The sequence below is a fragment of the Eschscholzia californica genome, unplaced genomic scaffold (assembly GCF_041429995.1).
Source record: "Eschscholzia californica isolate CP2 unplaced genomic scaffold, dmEscCali1.0.p SCAF_3, whole genome shotgun sequence".
Lineage (NCBI taxonomy): Eukaryota > Viridiplantae > Streptophyta > Magnoliopsida > Ranunculales > Papaveraceae > Eschscholzia > Eschscholzia californica.
Genome location: NW_028238420.1, coordinates 46,439,338 through 46,458,737, shown reverse-complemented (window position 1 = coordinate 46,458,737; position 19,400 = coordinate 46,439,338). Strand labels below are relative to the sequence as shown.

General features: G+C 33.5%; 1 protein-coding gene across 1 annotated transcript; it reads right to left on the bottom strand.

The window, feature by feature from the left end:
• Positions 1–864: 864 nt before the first annotated feature.
• Positions 865–6,625, bottom strand: LOC147550910 (putative pectate lyase 8). Its single transcript, XM_086664785.1, has 7 exons — positions 6,244–6,625; positions 5,631–5,690; positions 4,831–4,908; positions 2,136–2,778; positions 1,924–2,027; positions 1,676–1,814; positions 865–1,590 (listed from the first exon to the last, which is right to left on the bottom strand). Exons 1-7 carry the CDS (start codon positions 6,342–6,344, stop codon positions 1,369–1,371), a joined length of 1,347 nt encoding a protein of 448 aa, XP_086520911.1. The 5' UTR covers positions 6,345–6,625; the 3' UTR covers positions 865–1,368.
• Between the last annotated feature and the right edge of the window lie 12,775 nt (positions 6,626–19,400).

Genomic DNA, 19,400 nt, shown 5'->3' with positions numbered 1-19,400 from the left:
TGCTTTAACCAGATCAAAATCTTAAATCTGTAATGACACGAAACAAGATACACAATCTCGGTCAATGAATAGTCGTAGTTTGATGAAGTTGTTAAAACAAGATACATGAAAGTCATTATTCATCTGAAAATGTTTCAAAATGTTGTTTGTGGGTGCCTATCACCTAATGGAAGGCATATATTAAGAAAGAAAAACTCATAAACTCAAAATTTATTTAGTTTTTTTTTATCGACTCCAAGAGATTACATTCAATATAGGATTAATACATCACGAAGAAATACATGAATTGAATAAGTCCAATAACTACCATCATTAAAGGCATGAAAGTCCAATCCTACCTTTAACCTGTGACATCCTGGTATTTAGAGTAAATGCATAACCAACTTGCCAAACAATTGTTGACTAAAATCTGGCTTACGCCTCTTTAGATGATTTTAGATGGGTTTTATGTTTTGCGTGGCTCTTAGTTTGTCTTAGACTTCTCTTTAGATGTTGGTTGTACGAAAATAATGTGTTTTCCTTTTAGTAGTACTTAAATATCCTCTAAAAATCAAGACTTCAAATTGTTTTTGCTCATGTAGAATATTGGGGCTCCCTAGATTCTAGGGCATCAAATTGAGTAGACTGCACACGAATTCTTTTCTCATTGCCATTATGATTGCCCTATGCCCCAATCTTTATGTTGCTAACTCAAATCAAAGTCGGAGTGGATATCCTGTAATTTATCTCATCAATCCCAACCCCATCAAGACATTAAAAGAGGTCATCCCATCTGTGGGCAACCTAATCATCTCCTTGTGTGAGCTCCCCAAAACAAAAAACAACATGAAAGAAGAGAGAAATTAAATAGAATGTTGGTACTGGTTGGCTGAATCTCCTTTTGGAATCATAAAAATTCTAATACTAACACAATTGTCTCACTCATACTAATAAGAATCAAAATCCAATCTATGCACGTATTTGACTTCTTTTAAAAATTTAACAAACAATCAAGAAAAAAGAGAAGTGATAAAAAAAACATCATCAATCATAATTCAGTTTCTGTGAACCAATTGATCAGACACACTCTACATAAAGAAGAAAGAGAACAACAACGCTTCTGTACTTGCTTCATTAATGGAGGATTGTTTTTCTTTCTCTGCAAACCAAGCAAGCCGAGGTTGAGCCAGATAAAGAAAGATAAGAATATGGGAGCTGTGTCTGGATTTTGAGACAGAGAGATAGAACAATGGAGAAAATGATATACTGGGTGCTGGTAACTGACTTCGGGTAGGACTTCAAACTTGCTGCTATATGAAAAGGTAAAAGAAAAAGAAAAGAAAATTTCTAAAAAGGGTTTTCTTTTGAAGATATGATGATAGGTTTTTACTAGCACTCTGCTCCTCGGCGGCAATTAAGAGCACCAGCACCAGAAGTAATGGTAGCAACCATGGATGAAGATTTGGCACCAAGACTTGAAGCTCTTGCATAACTAGCTGAAGCTCCTGCTCCTGATGGTGTGAAATAAGCTCCATTTAATAGCAAATCTCCTTCTGATCTCCAATTCCAGCTCTTCCATCTTCCACCATCTGTTTCCACTCTCTTTGTCACCTGCAAACAATATTCCCAAATTCAACTTCACTTCTATAAACCAACTAATAGGATTGAAACTCTTTAGTCAATCTATATTAGTTACCTCTTTGGCAAAAGGATTGGCTGGGGCGAGGTATCGGTTGCCTTGACTATTGATTGTGGGTTCTGCACTTCCTCCAATTGCATACATTTCCCAGTGGGTATAGTCATTGTTCACCACATGGAAATACCCATGTCTACATCTGCAAGTTTTTCAGTTTTTTTGTTCAGTAACCTTGAATCTACATTTATTTTGATTATTCCTTAATGGAATATTCATGTCGGAAATAAAGTTGTAAATTTTGTGGTTACCTTGGCATTCTTTGCATTAGACCTTCTCCGAAATGGTTGTATGCAATAGTAACTTGCATTTGCTTGTCTCTTACGTAGGAGTCACTGTGACCCAACAGCATTACCTATTTTTATTTACGTATTTCTTAACGGGTTAGCTTTTGAACTGAAACTTTCATGATATAAAGCAAATTGATATAAGATGTGTATAAAACTTGTGCTATTTTTTTTACCTCATTGTGGTGAGTGAAGAAGTTGTTGGAGATGGTGATGGCAGTGGAACCCATGATAGCATCAATAAGACCATCAGCACAGTTGGAGAGAGAATTATGATCAACCCAGATATGACTAGATCCAAAAATGGAAACACCGTCGCCATCAGCCATTGTTCTTAATCCATAGTGAGTTGGGGAGCTTCGAACCATAGCATTTCCAGTGGGTTTACAGTCATGGATATGAAGTCCATGAATGATGATATTTGTGACAAATTGAATGGTTATACAAGCTCCATTAGCAATGTGAACATTAACACCACGACCATCAATGGTTTTGAAGCTGTTCATGATTAACTCTTGCTTGAGAGTGATGACCATGTCACGTTTGAATACGATCCAGAGTGGTTTATCTTGGATGACAGCATGACGGAGGGTCCCTGGTCGGGGGTTCACAGGGTCAATGTCTGAGGGATCGGTAACAACATAGAAACGACCATCGCGACCACCAATGGCATTTCGTCCGAAGCCAATGCCACAGTCTGCTAGGCGCTTGCGGTTTCTCTGCCAGTTTCTGTCACACCTCCAGCAATCATCAATTGGGTTACCCGTAGCACAACTAAAGTAACCCAATCTTCTCCTTTCTGTACTGTTACGGATTGTCCTGCTCAATTAAACATAAGAAGTTCAGAAAGGAAATTGAAAAATTAACCAGTAACATAAAAAAATTAACATGACATATAAACAGAGAGAATGGATTGGTGAGGAATTCTGATTCTTCCTCTATAAGATTGAAGGTAGGCCTGAAGTAAATGAAAGACTGAATGGTGGTTTGGGTGGAAGTTCCTATCCATGGAGTTCAACAAGGGGAATTTAATTGTAAGCTTGAGAATATAAATGTTTGGTGGGAGGGGAAAATAGAGGAAAAGTACATTCCTCTTTTAGCAGTATACCCATACTTAGATATCTGTCATGTGAAAATGGTCCAAGAGTTCAATATAATTTTACACCAAACTTATATTCAAATCACAAATTACAAAGAGAGAAATGTAGGAAGAGAAAAGAGTGAAGGTCCAAACTTGTTTTCTGTCACCATATGAGAAAAGACAAAGGGATTATATATATATTGTTCTATAGACAATTTATACTTCAGTCCTATTATTATTAAAATAGAAAAGACAGAGAAAATAGAGTAGCATGACAACTATATATGTGCTTGATCTTAAAACATCTACATTTTTTCCCCAAAATATTTATTTGAAAAAACTAAAGTAATTTAACCCTGACGAAAGGTAACATAAGCAGTAGCTTATCAATCCGGGCTGCAAATAGTTGCTCTGAAAATGGCCTAATATGTTCAAATACATACATGGAACAACTAATCCGGATTAATATTTGATTTGAAAAGGGGGTGCTATAGTACTAGAAAAATAAAGCCCTTTTAGCACTTATTATGTAGTTCTACCAAACACTTCTCATAAATTTCAACAAAAAAAAGAACACTTCTCATAAATAGTTTGAATATGAGGTCTCATATGATATCTTTTCACAATTATTACTAGTAATGGATCAAATCACGTGCTCTGCACCTTCCCTAACATGTAAAATCTATGACTAGTAGTAATAGCTAACAAGTGTGGACCAAATATCAATACTATTTAAGGACTATACACTAAAGTGAAGTTCAAGTTTGAGATCAAACACAAGGCATGGAAAAAAAAACACAAGGCATGGAGTCATTACTGTATAGATCTAACTATGTATTGATCATCATGCCCTAAAAAGGTGTTGTTTGTGACATTTTAAAGGTATCCAATGAATTAGACTGTTGATGAATAACTTTAAATTAAAGGACTTCCAAAATTATTGACCCAAACCATGTGGAAAAAACATAATGAAACTAGTGTTTTGATTAGTGTTTTTTTAATTCAAATTAGAATCCTAACACTAGGACCCAAATAGTTACCCAACTGTAGTTACTTTTTTGGTGGAAGTAGATCAAGGGCTGAGCTTAAAAGAGTAAACAACGTGGCGTCATCAGAGTGGTCCTAGTGATGACCTTGGTCGTCAAATTAAATACTAAAAGAAAATAGATTGTATTTGGATAAAAGAAAAATCTGAGAAAAAGATAGTAAATGATAGCGTGATTGGCGGATCTCAGGACAACTGCATATGGGAAGCTGACTGTTCCATAAGAGAGAGAGAGAGAGAGAGAGAGAGAGAGAGAGAGAGAGAGAGAGAGAGAGAGAGAGAGAGAGAGAGAGAGAGAGAGAGAGAGAGAGAGAATGGGAAAGGGTCTGTTTATGTAAGAAAAAAGGAACATGGTGGTTCGTTCCTCATCCACCCCCAACGGTGTAATAAAACCACTAAAAAAAGGGAAAAAGGTAAAGGTAAAATCTGAATGACAAATTGAATATATTTTCATCTTGACCGACCACAGGATTTGAACTTTGACCGACTTTTTACCTCCTCATAATGATAATGCCCACCGGCATTAAGTTTACAAATTAGGCATCAAAAGTAACTGGATGTATTAAGAATCACAAACTATGGACCATGTGTGTTGTTGTTGCTATAGCACAAGTATCATGTGAAACTATTATTTACCCTAATTACCATTTCAGTGAAGAAAAAGAAGAAGAAGCAAACATTTCATGTAGAAAATGAGAAGTTAATTACGACCCAAATTGAATATATATAAGTAGAGAGAACTCACATTTCTACTGAGGAAGCAATTTCCTCTGGGTTTTCAACGGCATGTTTATTATTCCAGTACTCTTCAGTCTCCTCTGGCCTAAAAAAAACATATACCCAAGAGCAAAATTAAAGAAAGAAAACACATTAATTACTCGAAAAGAACTAATCAAAGTATATACTACTACTAACTAATAGGCCAGCTTAATCCCTCAATCAGAATATTTCAATTCTGATCATAAATGGTTATAGCAACAAGAGTGACACTCATCCGACTACAACTCCGATTGAATGTCGGCCAGAGTACGTGATCGGACAGGACTTAGTGTCGAGCCACCCACCTCGGCTAGAATTCATTATGGGGCCAAACACACTAGCATAGCGATGCTTATCCACTACCAATCCCAAAACTCCACTTCTTCTCTTTTTTTCTCTCTCCCATCTGCGGTTTTACCGGCTAGGACACCTCGAGCGGTGTAAATGTCGGTTGATGTACTGGACATATGTTAGTATTTGCAACAGAGGAGAGAGAAAGAGAGTAGTAGAGAGAGAAAGAGAATCCATCAGGTAAGTACCACCAATGTGACAGAACAATCCGGAATAAAGGGTGATTTTACAAGGATGAACGGAGGAATCTTGTTATTTTGCAGGGAGGTTTTGGTCAAAAAGTTATTATTGATCTTGACGCTTGTTATTTTGATTTTACAGATTAGAAAATGAAAAGACGGATTTGAAGAAAGACTAACGTCAAAATTTCATAGAAATATACGGCCGAGATCTATTAATGAGTACTAAAATTATACTTAAGTGCTAAAATTTTACCTCATTTCCTCCATTGATGAGTTGTTGGAGCTCTTCAATGCCTCTGGTTCTTGTTGAATACTTCAAAAATTAACAACAAAATAAGAATTTAATGAGTTACAAGAAAACTTAACAAATCCAACTGAAGAAATTGCTCAGTAAAATCTTCATTTCTAGGGTTTCTAAGAGAAAAAGTACTCAATAGTGAGCAAATTTGGGAATCAACTTATAAAACACATTATTAGTTCGAAAATTCATCAAAAACTAGAAATTAGAATTGATTGTTTCCAAATTACAGAGAAATGAAGTACACTTCTTCAAATCATTGTAAAATCTTCACAAATTGAGATTCTGAAGGTAAAAAACGACTCATAAAGTTACTAATCAACCTCAAAACACCTTCAGTTTCCCTAAATTAGTTCAGAACTTGAAGAAACCCTAAAATTATGTATAGAAATCACTGATAATATACCACATTGTCCTGAATTTCATTCTCATTTCCATTAATGTGCATAAAACCAGAGAAAAAACTCAAGTAAACTTTCAAAAGTTTTCTGGATTGAAATTTTCTCCCTCAATTAGCTTGATTCAACTACCTAAACTGAAAACTAGAGTAAGAAAACTAAAAATGTACCTTAAATTCGTGTTCTCCTCTTTCATTTCTCCCGCCATTACCAAACCAAGAAGTAACAAAACCACTAAAAACACAGAAAAACACCTGAGAGAAACTGCCATTGTTGTTTTCTCTCTCTAAAACTTTCTCTCACTAGATTACTGTAAAACTTTGAAGGTTTCGATCTTTATCTTGATCTCGAAGAACAGAGAAGAATAAAAACTGTGAGTGTGAAATGTGAATGTTAAACCAATAGAGTTATAGAGTCGAAGAAAAACTCCTTTGAACCACCGATTTTATAGAAGAACGTTTTACTTCATATTCTCTTTAACCACACTTGTTAACCCTAGTTAGGTTCATTAACTACACACTACCCTAACTGCCACTAACGAATTCCCCTCTCACTCTTTCTCTCTCTAAATTTTTCTCTTTAATTCTATTTTGGCATCCTAACGATGACTAGTTCATCAAAATAGTCCTCTAAAGATGATCATATCCTAAAATTAATTTCTAACCCTCTTTCCAACCGGAGAAGGAGTGTCACCAAGCAGGGGTTTGTCTGCTAAGCAAACAAAATAGACATTTCGGATATAGGGTTTCATATATTGGATTTGGTATGGTACTAATAATAACTTTATTCTGAACAAATTTATATTGTTATGTAAGTTGTAACTTAATTGTTAAGAGTTCAGATTATACAGAAGATGTTAACAATTTAGATCGTCCCTAAACATTATTAGGAATTTTTATTCATTTTTCATAATACATGCATTATTATAGGTCTATTTTTTTTTTCTTTAGGGTCTCCAAAATGTTTAGGCCATATTTATCACTAGGGAGCCCGTCGGTTGTGGTAGTGACAGGAGGAAAAGAGAGGAACATGAACAAGAAAAGAAAAAGAAATAAATTAATCGTTCATCAACAGGTGGTTGGTCGACCAGCTGAGTGACAACGACTTCTCCAACCAAGAAAGAAATGCAAAAGGGAAAGTGAGATTAATAACCAAGGTTGATACTATATCCAACCTAAATCTTTGTCGGAGCACTTGTCTAGTCAGATTTAGAGAAAAAGAAAGAGGTGTTTACTTTCACTCTAATTTAGACCAATTAAGTACCTCTGCCGCGATACGACTGGGATTTTAACCGGTCATAAAGTCAATTTTTGTTACTAAAGGGTGAAGTGAAGATAGTTAGTGAACAAATTCAAAGAGATGGTCACCTTTAACGGGCAACCTTAGTCCGTTAGTAAATATAGGGGGTTAAGTAAAATAAACTTAGAAAAAGTTCTCACTCCACAAATTTCCTTTCTTTCTCTCTCTCTCTCTAGGATCAAAAGTGTGAAACAATTACGCCAGCGTAAGACACGAGCTAAAAGTGTCGGCCATTACCCTCCAATCCTCCCACCACTTTTCTCCCAATTACTCTCTGACAATTCAACCGATTTTTACCCTTTTAACTGTAACAGAAAACCACTTTAACCTCCTCCCTCCCTTAACCAGATTTTACCTTTAGTAAGACCTACAAATCCACGTCATCCAGTCAAACACCGGTTATAGCCAGTAAGATGAGTACAAATTAGCCCGGGAATTTTGGTTTTGATCCTTCATGATTTCCCGCTTAAGTTTGGTTTTTTACTACTAAAAAGTAATTAGTTAATTATTTTTGTTTGAAAATTTTATTTTCTTGAGCTTTGTTTTAGGGCATGGTGATGATTATGCTCCCATGCAACAACCCAAGTGACTACCATCATAACATTAACCCTTAGTGTCACGCTTGTGCCACAAACCCTCTGTTTATTTTTATTTTATTTTTGTTGAAAGAAACCCTCTGTTAATTTACCTTTTACTTTCATCTCTTCCCACCTTGACCAGGAATCACACTTCCTTCTTCTTTATCATTTTATACATTTTTGTATATAGCTCAGTTGGATTGACTACTGCTAGGTTGAGTCAACTTATTTACATATACAACTGTGAAATGTGATACATTGTTGTATCCGAGTTTAAACATGATACAACTGGTATTTAAGTTCGATTGTATTTTTGTCATCGGAATGTAGATTATCTTATATGTTTAATTTTTGGAGAGGTAATATTTTGGAAAAAGGAAATCAAATGGAACCATGTGTGCTTGGGTTGCCTCGATTATCATGTACTATGACTATATCAGTCGTCTATCGTGCCTTATTATGCTCGTTGTAAATTTACAATATTGAATGTGGGACATCTAACTTGGCAACTTGGTTCTTATACATGAAGAATAAAAGCCTTACCTAAATGGATAATATTATCGAAACAATATTAACATTGTTGGCTTTTCTTTTGAGAATTATATGCCCGATAACTTAATAAAATGCAAGTCAATCAAAATATCGTAATTACTAGTTTCATTAGAAGAGCAAATTAAAATATTAAGGATATAAGTATGTGATTGTGGTGGGAGAGTACAATAAGAAAGTGAATGAAATAGTGTTAAAAAATTATCGTGAGGCAATCAACAAAATTTCATCTACTAGTATTAAAAAAATCAATCACGAATTACAACTATTAAGCTCTATTTACAGACTCGAGCTAGTCTCATACAGATATTAGGAGAAAAAGTATAAAGATAATTTGTTATTAGTCACAACAGAAAATTATATTAAATATTTGCGACGTTTTTTAAGTTAGTTTGTCTATAGAAAATCCTCTATTATAAGTTTATAACTTTATTTGTCGTTATTACTTAAGGCCTCTTACGTCACCTTCTTTAGCTTCAAATTCACTATCCAGAAGTACAGTTTTACATTCAATTTCTATTTTTGTAATGCTTTATTACATCAATAAAAATAGTTGGATAAAGAAAAAAATTTACATGCCTCTTGAAAGATTGATTGACTTTTTAACACAAAATTTACAAATAGAAATTTCTTGTGAGTCAACTCTGTATCAATTGGTAAAACTAGTATGTACATTAAGTCCCATAAAACTATATTATAACTCAAATATCCAACTATTTTTATGCACCGAAATGTGGAACCCCACAAAATCAACAAAATTCAACCCTTGGATTACACGCCAAGAAGATGAAAATTCAGACAAAGAATTGGAATTATGGTATCTTTTTTCCTTTTACCCCAACATCCAAATCTACTACTGGGGCCTTCATCACTTTATCGAAACCTCAAGACTTGATTTATCAATTATGATTCCTTTTCTATTCTTGTTTGCTTAAAAACCCCTAAAATCTGGCCACCATTAACCAAAAAAATCGTAAAATGTACGACATTAATTGATGATACGAACAAAGTGAGAAAATCTTTTAATTATTACAGAAAAAAATTCCTCAAACTTATAAATTGTTTTCTTGCTCCCTTTCGGTTTGATTATTTTTGTCACTTAAGGAATAAATACTTGATGAAAATAATTAATTATCGAGAATATTTGCTTTAGAATTCAAGTTTTAATATTTCAAGTGGTTGCATTTTATCTTAATTTTGTCAATTTAAACACTTTAGCTTTAAGTGTGTTTGATGGTTTTGGATAATCCAATTTGGTGAGACTTACGGATGAATTCATGAGATTGTTAATTTTCACACTTTACAGCTAATTTACCCAGAGTTAAAGACTAAGCAGTGATTAATAAACACATTTTTTTTATTTTTACTTTTTTCACAAACTGTCTATCATTACTTAAAAGGGTTAATTTTGTTTTGGCTCCTAATTTGTCACAAACTCACCATTTTGACCTCCATAAGAGCAAAAAAAATACTGACTTTTTCCAGAAACACCTTTGGGGGGCCAAAATGAAATTAATTCTAATTTTTCTTTTTAAACACAAAGCCACCTCACATCTTCTTTACTTTTTCACGTTATCAATTCATTACATCTCACATCCATGTCATATGACCATCTCATCATCTTCTCCAATTAAGGTCGTCAGCCGATCAAATTTTTTGGCGACCTTCAAACATATAAAAAATATTATTCATTCTTTCTCTCTATCTTCTTCTTCCTCTCTCTTCTTCTTTCTCTCTCTTCTTTTTCTTCTTCCTTTCACTTCTTTTTCTCTACTTTATCTACCTGATCTCCTTCGTCGGACGTCTGATTTTCAGATCCAGACGAAGGTCTAGAAATCAGACGTCCGGATAAGGGATCCTCTCCTTCGCTGGAGAGCAGGTAGAGAGAGAGAAGGTGGTAGAGAGAGAATAAAGAAAGAGAAGTGAGGAGAAGAAGAAAGAAGAAGAAGAAGAGGGAGAAAGAAGAATAAGAGGGACAAAGAAGAAGAAGAGAGAGAAAAAATGAATAATTTTATCTTTTTTATGTTTGAAGGTCGTCGAAAAATTTGGTTGGCCGATGACCTTCATCAGAGAAGATGATGAGTTTGTCGTATGACATGGATGTGAGATGTTACGAATTGATGAAGTGGAGGAAATAAGAAGAGGTGAGGTGGCCTTGTATTTTTTTTTTAAATAGAATTAATTCCATTTTGGCCCCCAAGAGTGTTTCCGAAAAAAGTTGAATTTTTTTTATCTTTAAGGGCCAAATTAAACTGTCGGACACTTATGAGCCAAAACGGTGAATTAGTCACAAACTCCAGACCAAAACAGAATTAACCCTTACTTAAATGGGCAGTATAATATAATTTAATTCACCTATCTCATTATAGTAACTAATGAGATAGTGCCTAGTTGTGTAACAATGATACCAAATGAACAAAAACAAACCAGTGATTTAACATTTGGGGGAAGACATTATGACTAAAATAACTTAGTTCAAATACTCTGCAATACGTGACACTATGACATCCATAGTTTTTTTTTTTTTAGGAATCGATTACGACCTACGTTAGTCATTACAAGGTATTGATACATCATGAAGATGCGATGAGTACGATAACTGCCTAATTACGCCACAATGAAAGAGGCCCAAAGTCCGATAATATGAAAGAAGTTTGAAGCCCGACAATGTGAAAGAGGCCTAAAACCCGACAAATTATTACATTATTTATAACCTAAATTACATGAGAAAAATCTTGATGGCAAACTGCTTCCACCGAGACTCGATCTCATGGGCTTAAGAGGGGTGTCCAATCGTTACACCAAAAGGTGGTGAACACATCCAGACAAATATGAAATGCCTAAAGAACCTTAAAAAGCGTGACTAGTTCTAACTTTAGCTCGTGTTAGTTTTCTCGACAAGTGAAAAAGATGATACAAATTTTCTTAATAGACAGATTGATCCAGTATGTGCTTGATAATATTGTCACCCAATGTCAACAGTTGGTAGCCCAAGTGGTTCTAAGGTGTTGACATAAACTCCAGAAATCCATGGAGGTCTCCGGTTCGAATCCCAGAGAAAGTAGAATCTTTGGTTATTTGAAGTATAAATAAGGTAGCAAACTTATCACATCTTTGATGTTCGTCTAACTACTGATTTGATTTAGATCTATTTTTACACTCACAATCTGTTTCGAAAGCCCACCCTGATCTTCAAATCGATCCATAAATCGTAAACCAAATACGTGTAAAATCCCCTATTCGTATTTGAGTTGTTGTTCCATTTCTTCAAATCTCAAAGGGTTGGACCCACAAATCGCCTTCAACAATCCTCCCCCCATAAACATGGAAATTGGAAGCACAGGTTTCTCTCTCGTAGTTATTGAGCGAGCAATCACCGGCGCTCATTTAAAGGGGATGCTTTCTTTTCTTATGGAGTAATTTACGGTCACAAATTGACAAATCTCAACCGTTCCATTCTTGTTCTATTCTTCTTCTTCTCCTTCTTTATCTTTATTCTCGAATTTAATAGTAGTGACAAATAAAGGAAAAATAAATCTAGTTGACAGTTGAAACTTCATGTGGTACGGTTACTTTTGTATAAACCCTAACTGAAGAATCTTTAATATTATCCCCAACTTTACCCAATTCAGAGAGAGAAAGAGACATGGTTGTTTGCTTTCTACTTCTTATTGTTATCACTATCATATTTCAACTTTTTTTTTTTGTTGAAGGATCATATTTCAACTTAGGCTTAGGTTCTTATTCTTTTCTCTACTTGGTTTCAAATAAGTTTGTTTTAAATTAGATCGAGATGGATGAACCGGTGTAATGTTTTCATAGGTGTAAATAACAAACAGTTTGTATACTCAATTCACTTAAGTTGTTAGTATAACGATAAAAATAAATAAAATGTACATAAAATAGAAAAGTGCAAACGAATTCATAGAGAGACAGAATCCCCATGTTACCTTTGACAAAAGACCCACATAATTTCGCCGAAATTGACTCTACGTATATCAATACATTAAATTACATTTTTCTGGTAGTTGTCACTGTCCTCCAAATCAAAACCAACAGAAAAACAAAGAATAATGTCTCTCAAATCTATCAAAATGTCTACAATGACGAAATATACACAATTTACATTCATTTTAGTAAACAATAGATTTTTAATTGAAGGAGTCGTCCTAGTAGGTTTATCAATCAATGTCATAATCACTTCCGAAATCATAATATTATGTCAAGGTTGGACCTACTAATAACAAATTTAGAAAACTTAATCCAATTTCATAACTAAATTTAGAGACAGAAATATCAATACATTAAAATACATTTTTCTAGGGTTAGTAAGTAGTTAACTAGTTGGTGAAATTATAGACCTAATTCTCATTCTTTGTCTTTCTTATATTTCAACTTTAGCTAATAGTGAAGAAAATTGAGCTTTAAGTTTTCTTGCAAAGTTGGTACTTTGTTCTGTTTGCTTTTGAAAATGATGGGATTTTGTACTCTAAACTTGATATAGTTTGACTTGTTAGTTACTCATATTTATAAGGTGTAAATTATAGTGTCTTATATTCCTTCAACAATGAAACCTTTTCACATTTTTACAAAAATATTGCAAGATAAAATAGAGATTCTTCTTAATTGTGTCATGGTTATTTAATTACCATCAATTAACCAAAATGGGAATAGAATCTAGGGTTCTAGGCGTCCTAAATTTTGACCTAGTGTTTTGACAAATTTGGCTACAATATTAGCAGAAAAGTTAGTCCTTGTAGTTGAAAAATACAAATAGCTCTATATTAGTGTAATTAGTTCATTAATGTAAAACTTGTTTCCTCCCCAATTTACTTTTTATCAGTTTCTCTCTTGATTCGGTTTAGTATTTATTTTCAGTTTCGCACATATTAAAATCGTACTTAAGTGCTAGTCTAATTGTTCGCACACATAATAACTTTTTATTCTTATATATTTTGAATTTAATCACATAAGTGGGTCAGCTCTAGATCTGAATGGCCACTTTTAATTTTTTTCGTTTCTCAAAAATCTGAAGAGGTGATTTGAGAGATCCGTTTGGATGAGAATATGAGATAACTAAATTATCTTCTCCCATCTTTTATAATTACTGATTTGAAAATATAGAAGTTACAATGATTATGATAATTAACCAAACATATTAAACTCCTAAGCACATGATATCTCTTCATACCGCACCACCTTTTCGTTAATCTATCATTAATCTATATAAATTAGAATCTTAATTATGTTTTCTTAGGTGTTAAATGCATGAGCTGTTTACATATAAATAAATTAGGAATAAAAATGACAATTATTTCATAAAGGAACATATGTAATCTGTATATACCCATAATTATACCGACCGTACCAGCTTATCCAGACGGACCTGGCATATTTCAGTACATATTATACAAATAGTATACGATAATCATAACTACACTTGTTTTCTTCTTTGTATATCTTGTTATTTTAATAGTTATGAAGTGTTTACATAATAATAAGTCCAAAATTGATTCCTAAATCACTGATATAAGAATGGGGAATTAATTAAAACTGCACTTTAAATTTTTTATGGTGTAATTTTGGGTTTCCTTCATTATTAGTGGCTCAATTCATTTACTTTATAATATTTTAAAGTACAATGAACCATTTTCTACTTCTCCCGAGAATATAATGTTTTTTCACAGAGAGAAGTCGACATTTAATTCAAAGATGGAAAATCAAGTGGTATATACATGTCTTCTGTATTCTAGTATATTAAAATTTTAGTATAAGACGCTATATTCATTATCACATAAATCTAACATTTATTTCTTCTTAGTATAAGTAAAACGTCAAATTGTGTATTAAGACATGATAATTGGGGATTTGCCAGAAATGAGGCCTACAAATATATTAATTGTGGATGAGTGTTGTTCCTTGTGACAATGACACAAAATTCTACCATATACTTTTGGTCACAAATATAGGTATGTAAGTATGTTGGAGAGTGGCTCTTAATTCTAGTTTATTTATGCTGGACTGAAATAAATCCAAAATTAGTCAAAGTTCACCATTTAAATGATTTCAAGGCTCGAGTCAAACAAAAGACAACATTTCAGAACTTGAACTAGCCCGTCCTGTTATATCCTTGTCGGACTGAGTTTGAGTCTGGCGGATCAGTTTATCTCAGTGCAGGTTGGGAAAAGTCTGCGGGGTTGGGCCAGTCTGACCCTTCTCAAGTTTTTTTCTTCCGGATACTTATGAACATTCGTAACGGGTCTGATCATTTACGCATTTATAAGTATTCATATTTTTTTGTTTTTTCTTGACACTGAAGATTTATGCACTTATAAGTATTCACACAACTCTGTGTGTGTTCCGGATTGATTCCTATAAATACTACTATAAGTATGCGAGTCTCTTTCTTTTTTCTTATTTGGATAAGATGTTTTAGACTAAAATTTTAGTGATTTTCAGAAACAAACTTATCTGGTGAATAATTGTATTCTTTTTTTTTGAAGAACTTTAAGATCATTTCTCTTCTTATAACATAATTTAAAGTTATTAATATTCATTTTAGTCTACTGATGGACTAGCGTCTACCCCGCCTGGCCATTCCCAACCTGATTAGATCATGCATTTAGCAATCCTGGTCCCGGTTAAGTTTCAATGGAGCAGTCTGTCCGGACACCATTTCAACCCGACACGTGGTAGGCCCGACCAGACTGACATATTCATTTTTAATTTAACGTTCTTTCGCGATTTAAATACCTTTGATGAAAACTATTGAAATACCTCCAATCGAGTTAGATTTCATACATGAAATTAAATAAAAATGTAAGTCTTCAATATTATGGTTTTTTTTTTTATAATCAGGCCCAAGTGGGTAATGGACAAACCGGCCGTGTTCAACGGGACCATACATGGGGTTTGGCGGTGGGGTCTAGACGTCTAGCAGGAGTATTAGATTTGCCGTGCAATCCCTATAATCCCGTCAGGTATTAGTTACAATGTTACGCAATTGTCCATTAATGTTCTGTTTCTTCTCTCTCATCTTCCTTCTATGCTTGGCAGCAAGCTCCAACTATTAAAGTCATAGTTTCATCAAAAAACAAAAAACTATTAAAGTCGTAGAGCCGAAATATTTCTTTCTTATTTATAACAAATTTCGTCCTCAAAGACTCTTGTTGAATGAAAATGGTGGACAAAACTACAAAAATGGGCATATCTCACGTCAAAATAGGAATTAACCTTCAATCAGGAGTGAAAAAAATCATCAAGAGAGTATGATAGGAACCTTCAAGTCCTTCTCTAGGTCAGCCACAAATAGACATAAGAAACTCATAATTTTTAAATAACTATGAAATATCTTTCTCTATCAGAGTTAGACTCGAAAATGAAAGACTATTGATCTTCCGTAGGTCTGATATAGGCTCTAACTTATAGGGTCCTTTAGCATTTTTTTTCTGTTAAATCTATGCAAATCTATATTTGTAAAAGAAGACTTAACAAATTACTGTATCAGTATGTTAGTAGTAATCTATGTTAATATGAGTGTACGGTGTTTCAACAAAAAAAAAAAATATGAGTGTACGGTGTCCAGAACTTTCTAGCAGGTCGTAAATCGATATTCGTTATTATAAAAGCGCGTTGATTGACACAATAAGACTTCTCAAGTAGACTAACCGAAAAACAAAGATAACCAATTAGACTTTTCAGGAACAAAATACATTTCTTTTGGACTGATTTTCCAATTTGCCTTTTGACCTTTAAAAAAAAAAGAATATGATTTTAACAAAAGTCTCTAATTTGAAAAGAGAACTCAATTATCCAAACAAATAAAACAAAAGATAATAATTCCAAAGGAGTCTCTATTCATTATACAATAGTCAACATATGCTCTATATGGATCAATATAACAATGAAAATCTTTCAACAAAAAAACAATATAACAATGAAAATTAGAGGTGGGTCAATGTAGAATGACTCAAGATCCACCAAACACATAACAACTCACTATACCACCATAAGATCACTATACCACCATTATAATAATATAGTTTATTCAACAGTTTATCACAAGAATTATATTTATTTTCTCCTCTCTAATTTTTTTTTTCTTTTCAACTTTTAACAAAATCTAAGAGTTCAAAATACTAATAATAATTTAGATAAGTACAGTACTAAAACCCATGGGCCAAAAATCAAACATGTGCTTGTACACCAAATCTGATGTTTTATGTCTCTTATTATTATTTTGTTTATGGGCCACCTCAAAAGTGTTATCCACATGCCATCATGTGCACTTAAAACTTAAACTCGAATACCCTTTGAAAAATCCCCATGTGCCCTAACTTTTTTAACATGAGAATTTGTTTTCATTGCATTTCTTTTTCAATCTTTTCTTCTTATTTACTACTTGTTCATTGTTTTTCTCCACATAATTTGGGACTTTTTAAATTAAATCTCTCCTTTGGTTCTATCAATCAATCTAAACGTATCCCATTGATTATGTAGCTATTTTTTCATAACCTAATCGGAACAAAATTCTATATAGGTTGGTATATTTAAAATTGATAGCTAAAATAATCATAGTTTTTATTTTTATTTTTATTTTTATATTGTATGATGTTACGGTATTTGGCAAAAATAAAAAGTAATGAAAGTAGGAGCTAATTGAGGCGAGTATAGGCTGTTGTTATTTGAGAGACTTTTTAGACAAAATCTATAATTTTAGGATTTATTTAGCATCGGTTGAAACTGTTCCATCAAATAAACCTCAAAAAACATCTTTATAAGACAAACACAATAGTGGGTTGGATGCTAAATTTAATCGAAGAGATCTATTATTTGTACTTAATTATTAAAAAAAAAAAAAAAAAACTCCAACTCGAAGAACAATTTTATGATCTCCCATAGCTTTGTCTTTGATTCATGGGCCTTACCATCACCAAGCCCAATTTGTTAACAAGTCTTTAGTAGGGAGTACCTGGTTGGGCTTAACAGCTTCGGTGGTGCTCATAGTCACGGTATTTGTATCATGCCTAACTGGTCATATGGAACTTTTAGTGGCAGAACAACTTTTACAAGCACACACTGGTTGCAAAATTAAATTCTTACAAGTGCACCTACCGGACCTGCACACACACTTCACCTTCTCCTTGAATTTCAGGGACCGACAAACTTCACCAGAATCTTAATGGGTGGGTTCTCGATCTATATTTCAGACCTATTAGCCAAATCGGGTCCTAATGGATAAACCCGGTTGGGCCCGACAAGGAAGCGGGTCCTAATCGGGTTCATCCGTCGGGTAATAGATACCCGGAACAATACGAAAGAAAATAATATTTGTGATAATTCTCACTTTTCACTAGATTAAGAGCATCTCCAATGCAAAACTCAAAAAAAACTCTAATTGGCTTATGTGTTGAGTCTCAATTGAGATTCTCTTTCCTATGTGGCTAACTTGAGTGTCTCTAATTCAAGTCCTTCTCCAATGCAATACTCTAAAAAACTCTAATAGAGACACATGTCACACATACATTTAATAGAAAAAAGTGGTTGAGAAAGAAAGACTTTTTATTGGTCCAAAAATTAAATTTGATGACTAGGAAACTTATGACTCTCAAAAGAGATCTCAAAAATAGAGTTTCTAGATGAGACATCTTAAAACTTAATGCTTCCACATCATCTTAAGATCTCAATTGAGTTTTGCATTGGAGAGGTTTTTTCTCAAAAAAACTCTAATAGAGACACATGTCACACATACATTTAATAGAAAAAAGTGGTTGAGAAAGAAAGACTTTTTATTGGTCCAAAAATTAAATTTGATGACTAGGAAACTTATGACTCTCAAAAGAGATCTCAAAAATAGAGTTTCTAGATGAGACATCTTAAAACTTAATGCTTCCACATCATCTTAAGATCTCAATTGAGTTTTGCATTGGAGAAGTTTTTTCTCAAAAAAACTCTAAAGTCCTAGGTGGCACTTAAGATTTTAAGATTGAGTCTTGCATTGGAGATGCTCTAAGATTTATTACTTAGATTTGGTGATTTCGACCATAACTATGTATGCATATATTTTGTTGTTTTTGCCGGGTGAAAATATATACTTCTTTTAGATGTATTTAGCTTTATGAAGGTTTTTTTGCACGCTCTTTACACACTTGTTTGTTTGATAGCTTCTATATGACCCCTCCACAGATTATTTTCTTAAGAATTTATGTCGCTCATGGTATTTTTTTGTTTTGATTATTTGTCTAAGGGTTTATGTGGTTTATGGAATTTTATCGTTTTAATGGTTAAAATGTATATTTTATTTGTTGGATTCGTGCAAATTCTTTTATTTTGACTTAAATAATAAAATATTTAAATTAGTGTGATTAATATCAGATAAGTACCTGGGAAATTTAATGGTTGCGATTTTGGATCTTTCTATTGAGGTATCGGTACCAGAATCGTTAAGAACCGAAATTGTTACAATTAATAGGTTCCCGCTCTGAGTAGTTAGATATCCAAACCAGAACCGACCCCCTTGACACTATCCACCATTTTCTTCTCCAAAATGTACGTGTATTGTTTTAAGAAGGCACCACCATCATCCCACGGTCGTTTTTTTCTTTGACAAATTGACTACGATTGACATCAGTCATTACACGATAACCTCTTAAGTCAAGGTAATAATTAAAGGGGTTTAAAGTTCGACAAACTTATTATTTATATCTTTAATAATAAAAATTTGATTATCATGAATTGTCCTCTTTTGAGAATCCAATTTGATATCTTTGTGTAATTGCTATCACCTGCTTTGACAACCATGTGTTTGACATGACACTCCCGTTTTTGCAGACGACCGCGACCACCCCCAAAGGACATAAACAACTTTTTTTTTTTTTTGTTGTTGAACTAACACAAACAAC

What these genes read in the sequence shown, in the direction of transcription:
- LOC147550910 (XM_086664785.1), bottom strand. Translation starts at nt 6,344, where the DNA reads ATGGCAGTTTCTCTCAGGTGTTTTTCTGTGTTTTTAGTGGTTTTGTTA. An exon ending in TCTTCACTCACCACAATGAG is followed by an intron (nt 2,028 to 2,135) that starts GTAAAAAAAATA and finishes AAATAAAAATAG; the next exon opens with GTAATGCTGTTGGGTCACAG. An exon ending in CCAATCCTTTTGCCAAAGAG is followed by an intron (nt 1,591 to 1,675) that starts GTAACTAATATA and finishes TATTGTTTGCAG; the next exon opens with GTGACAAAGAGAGTGGAAAC.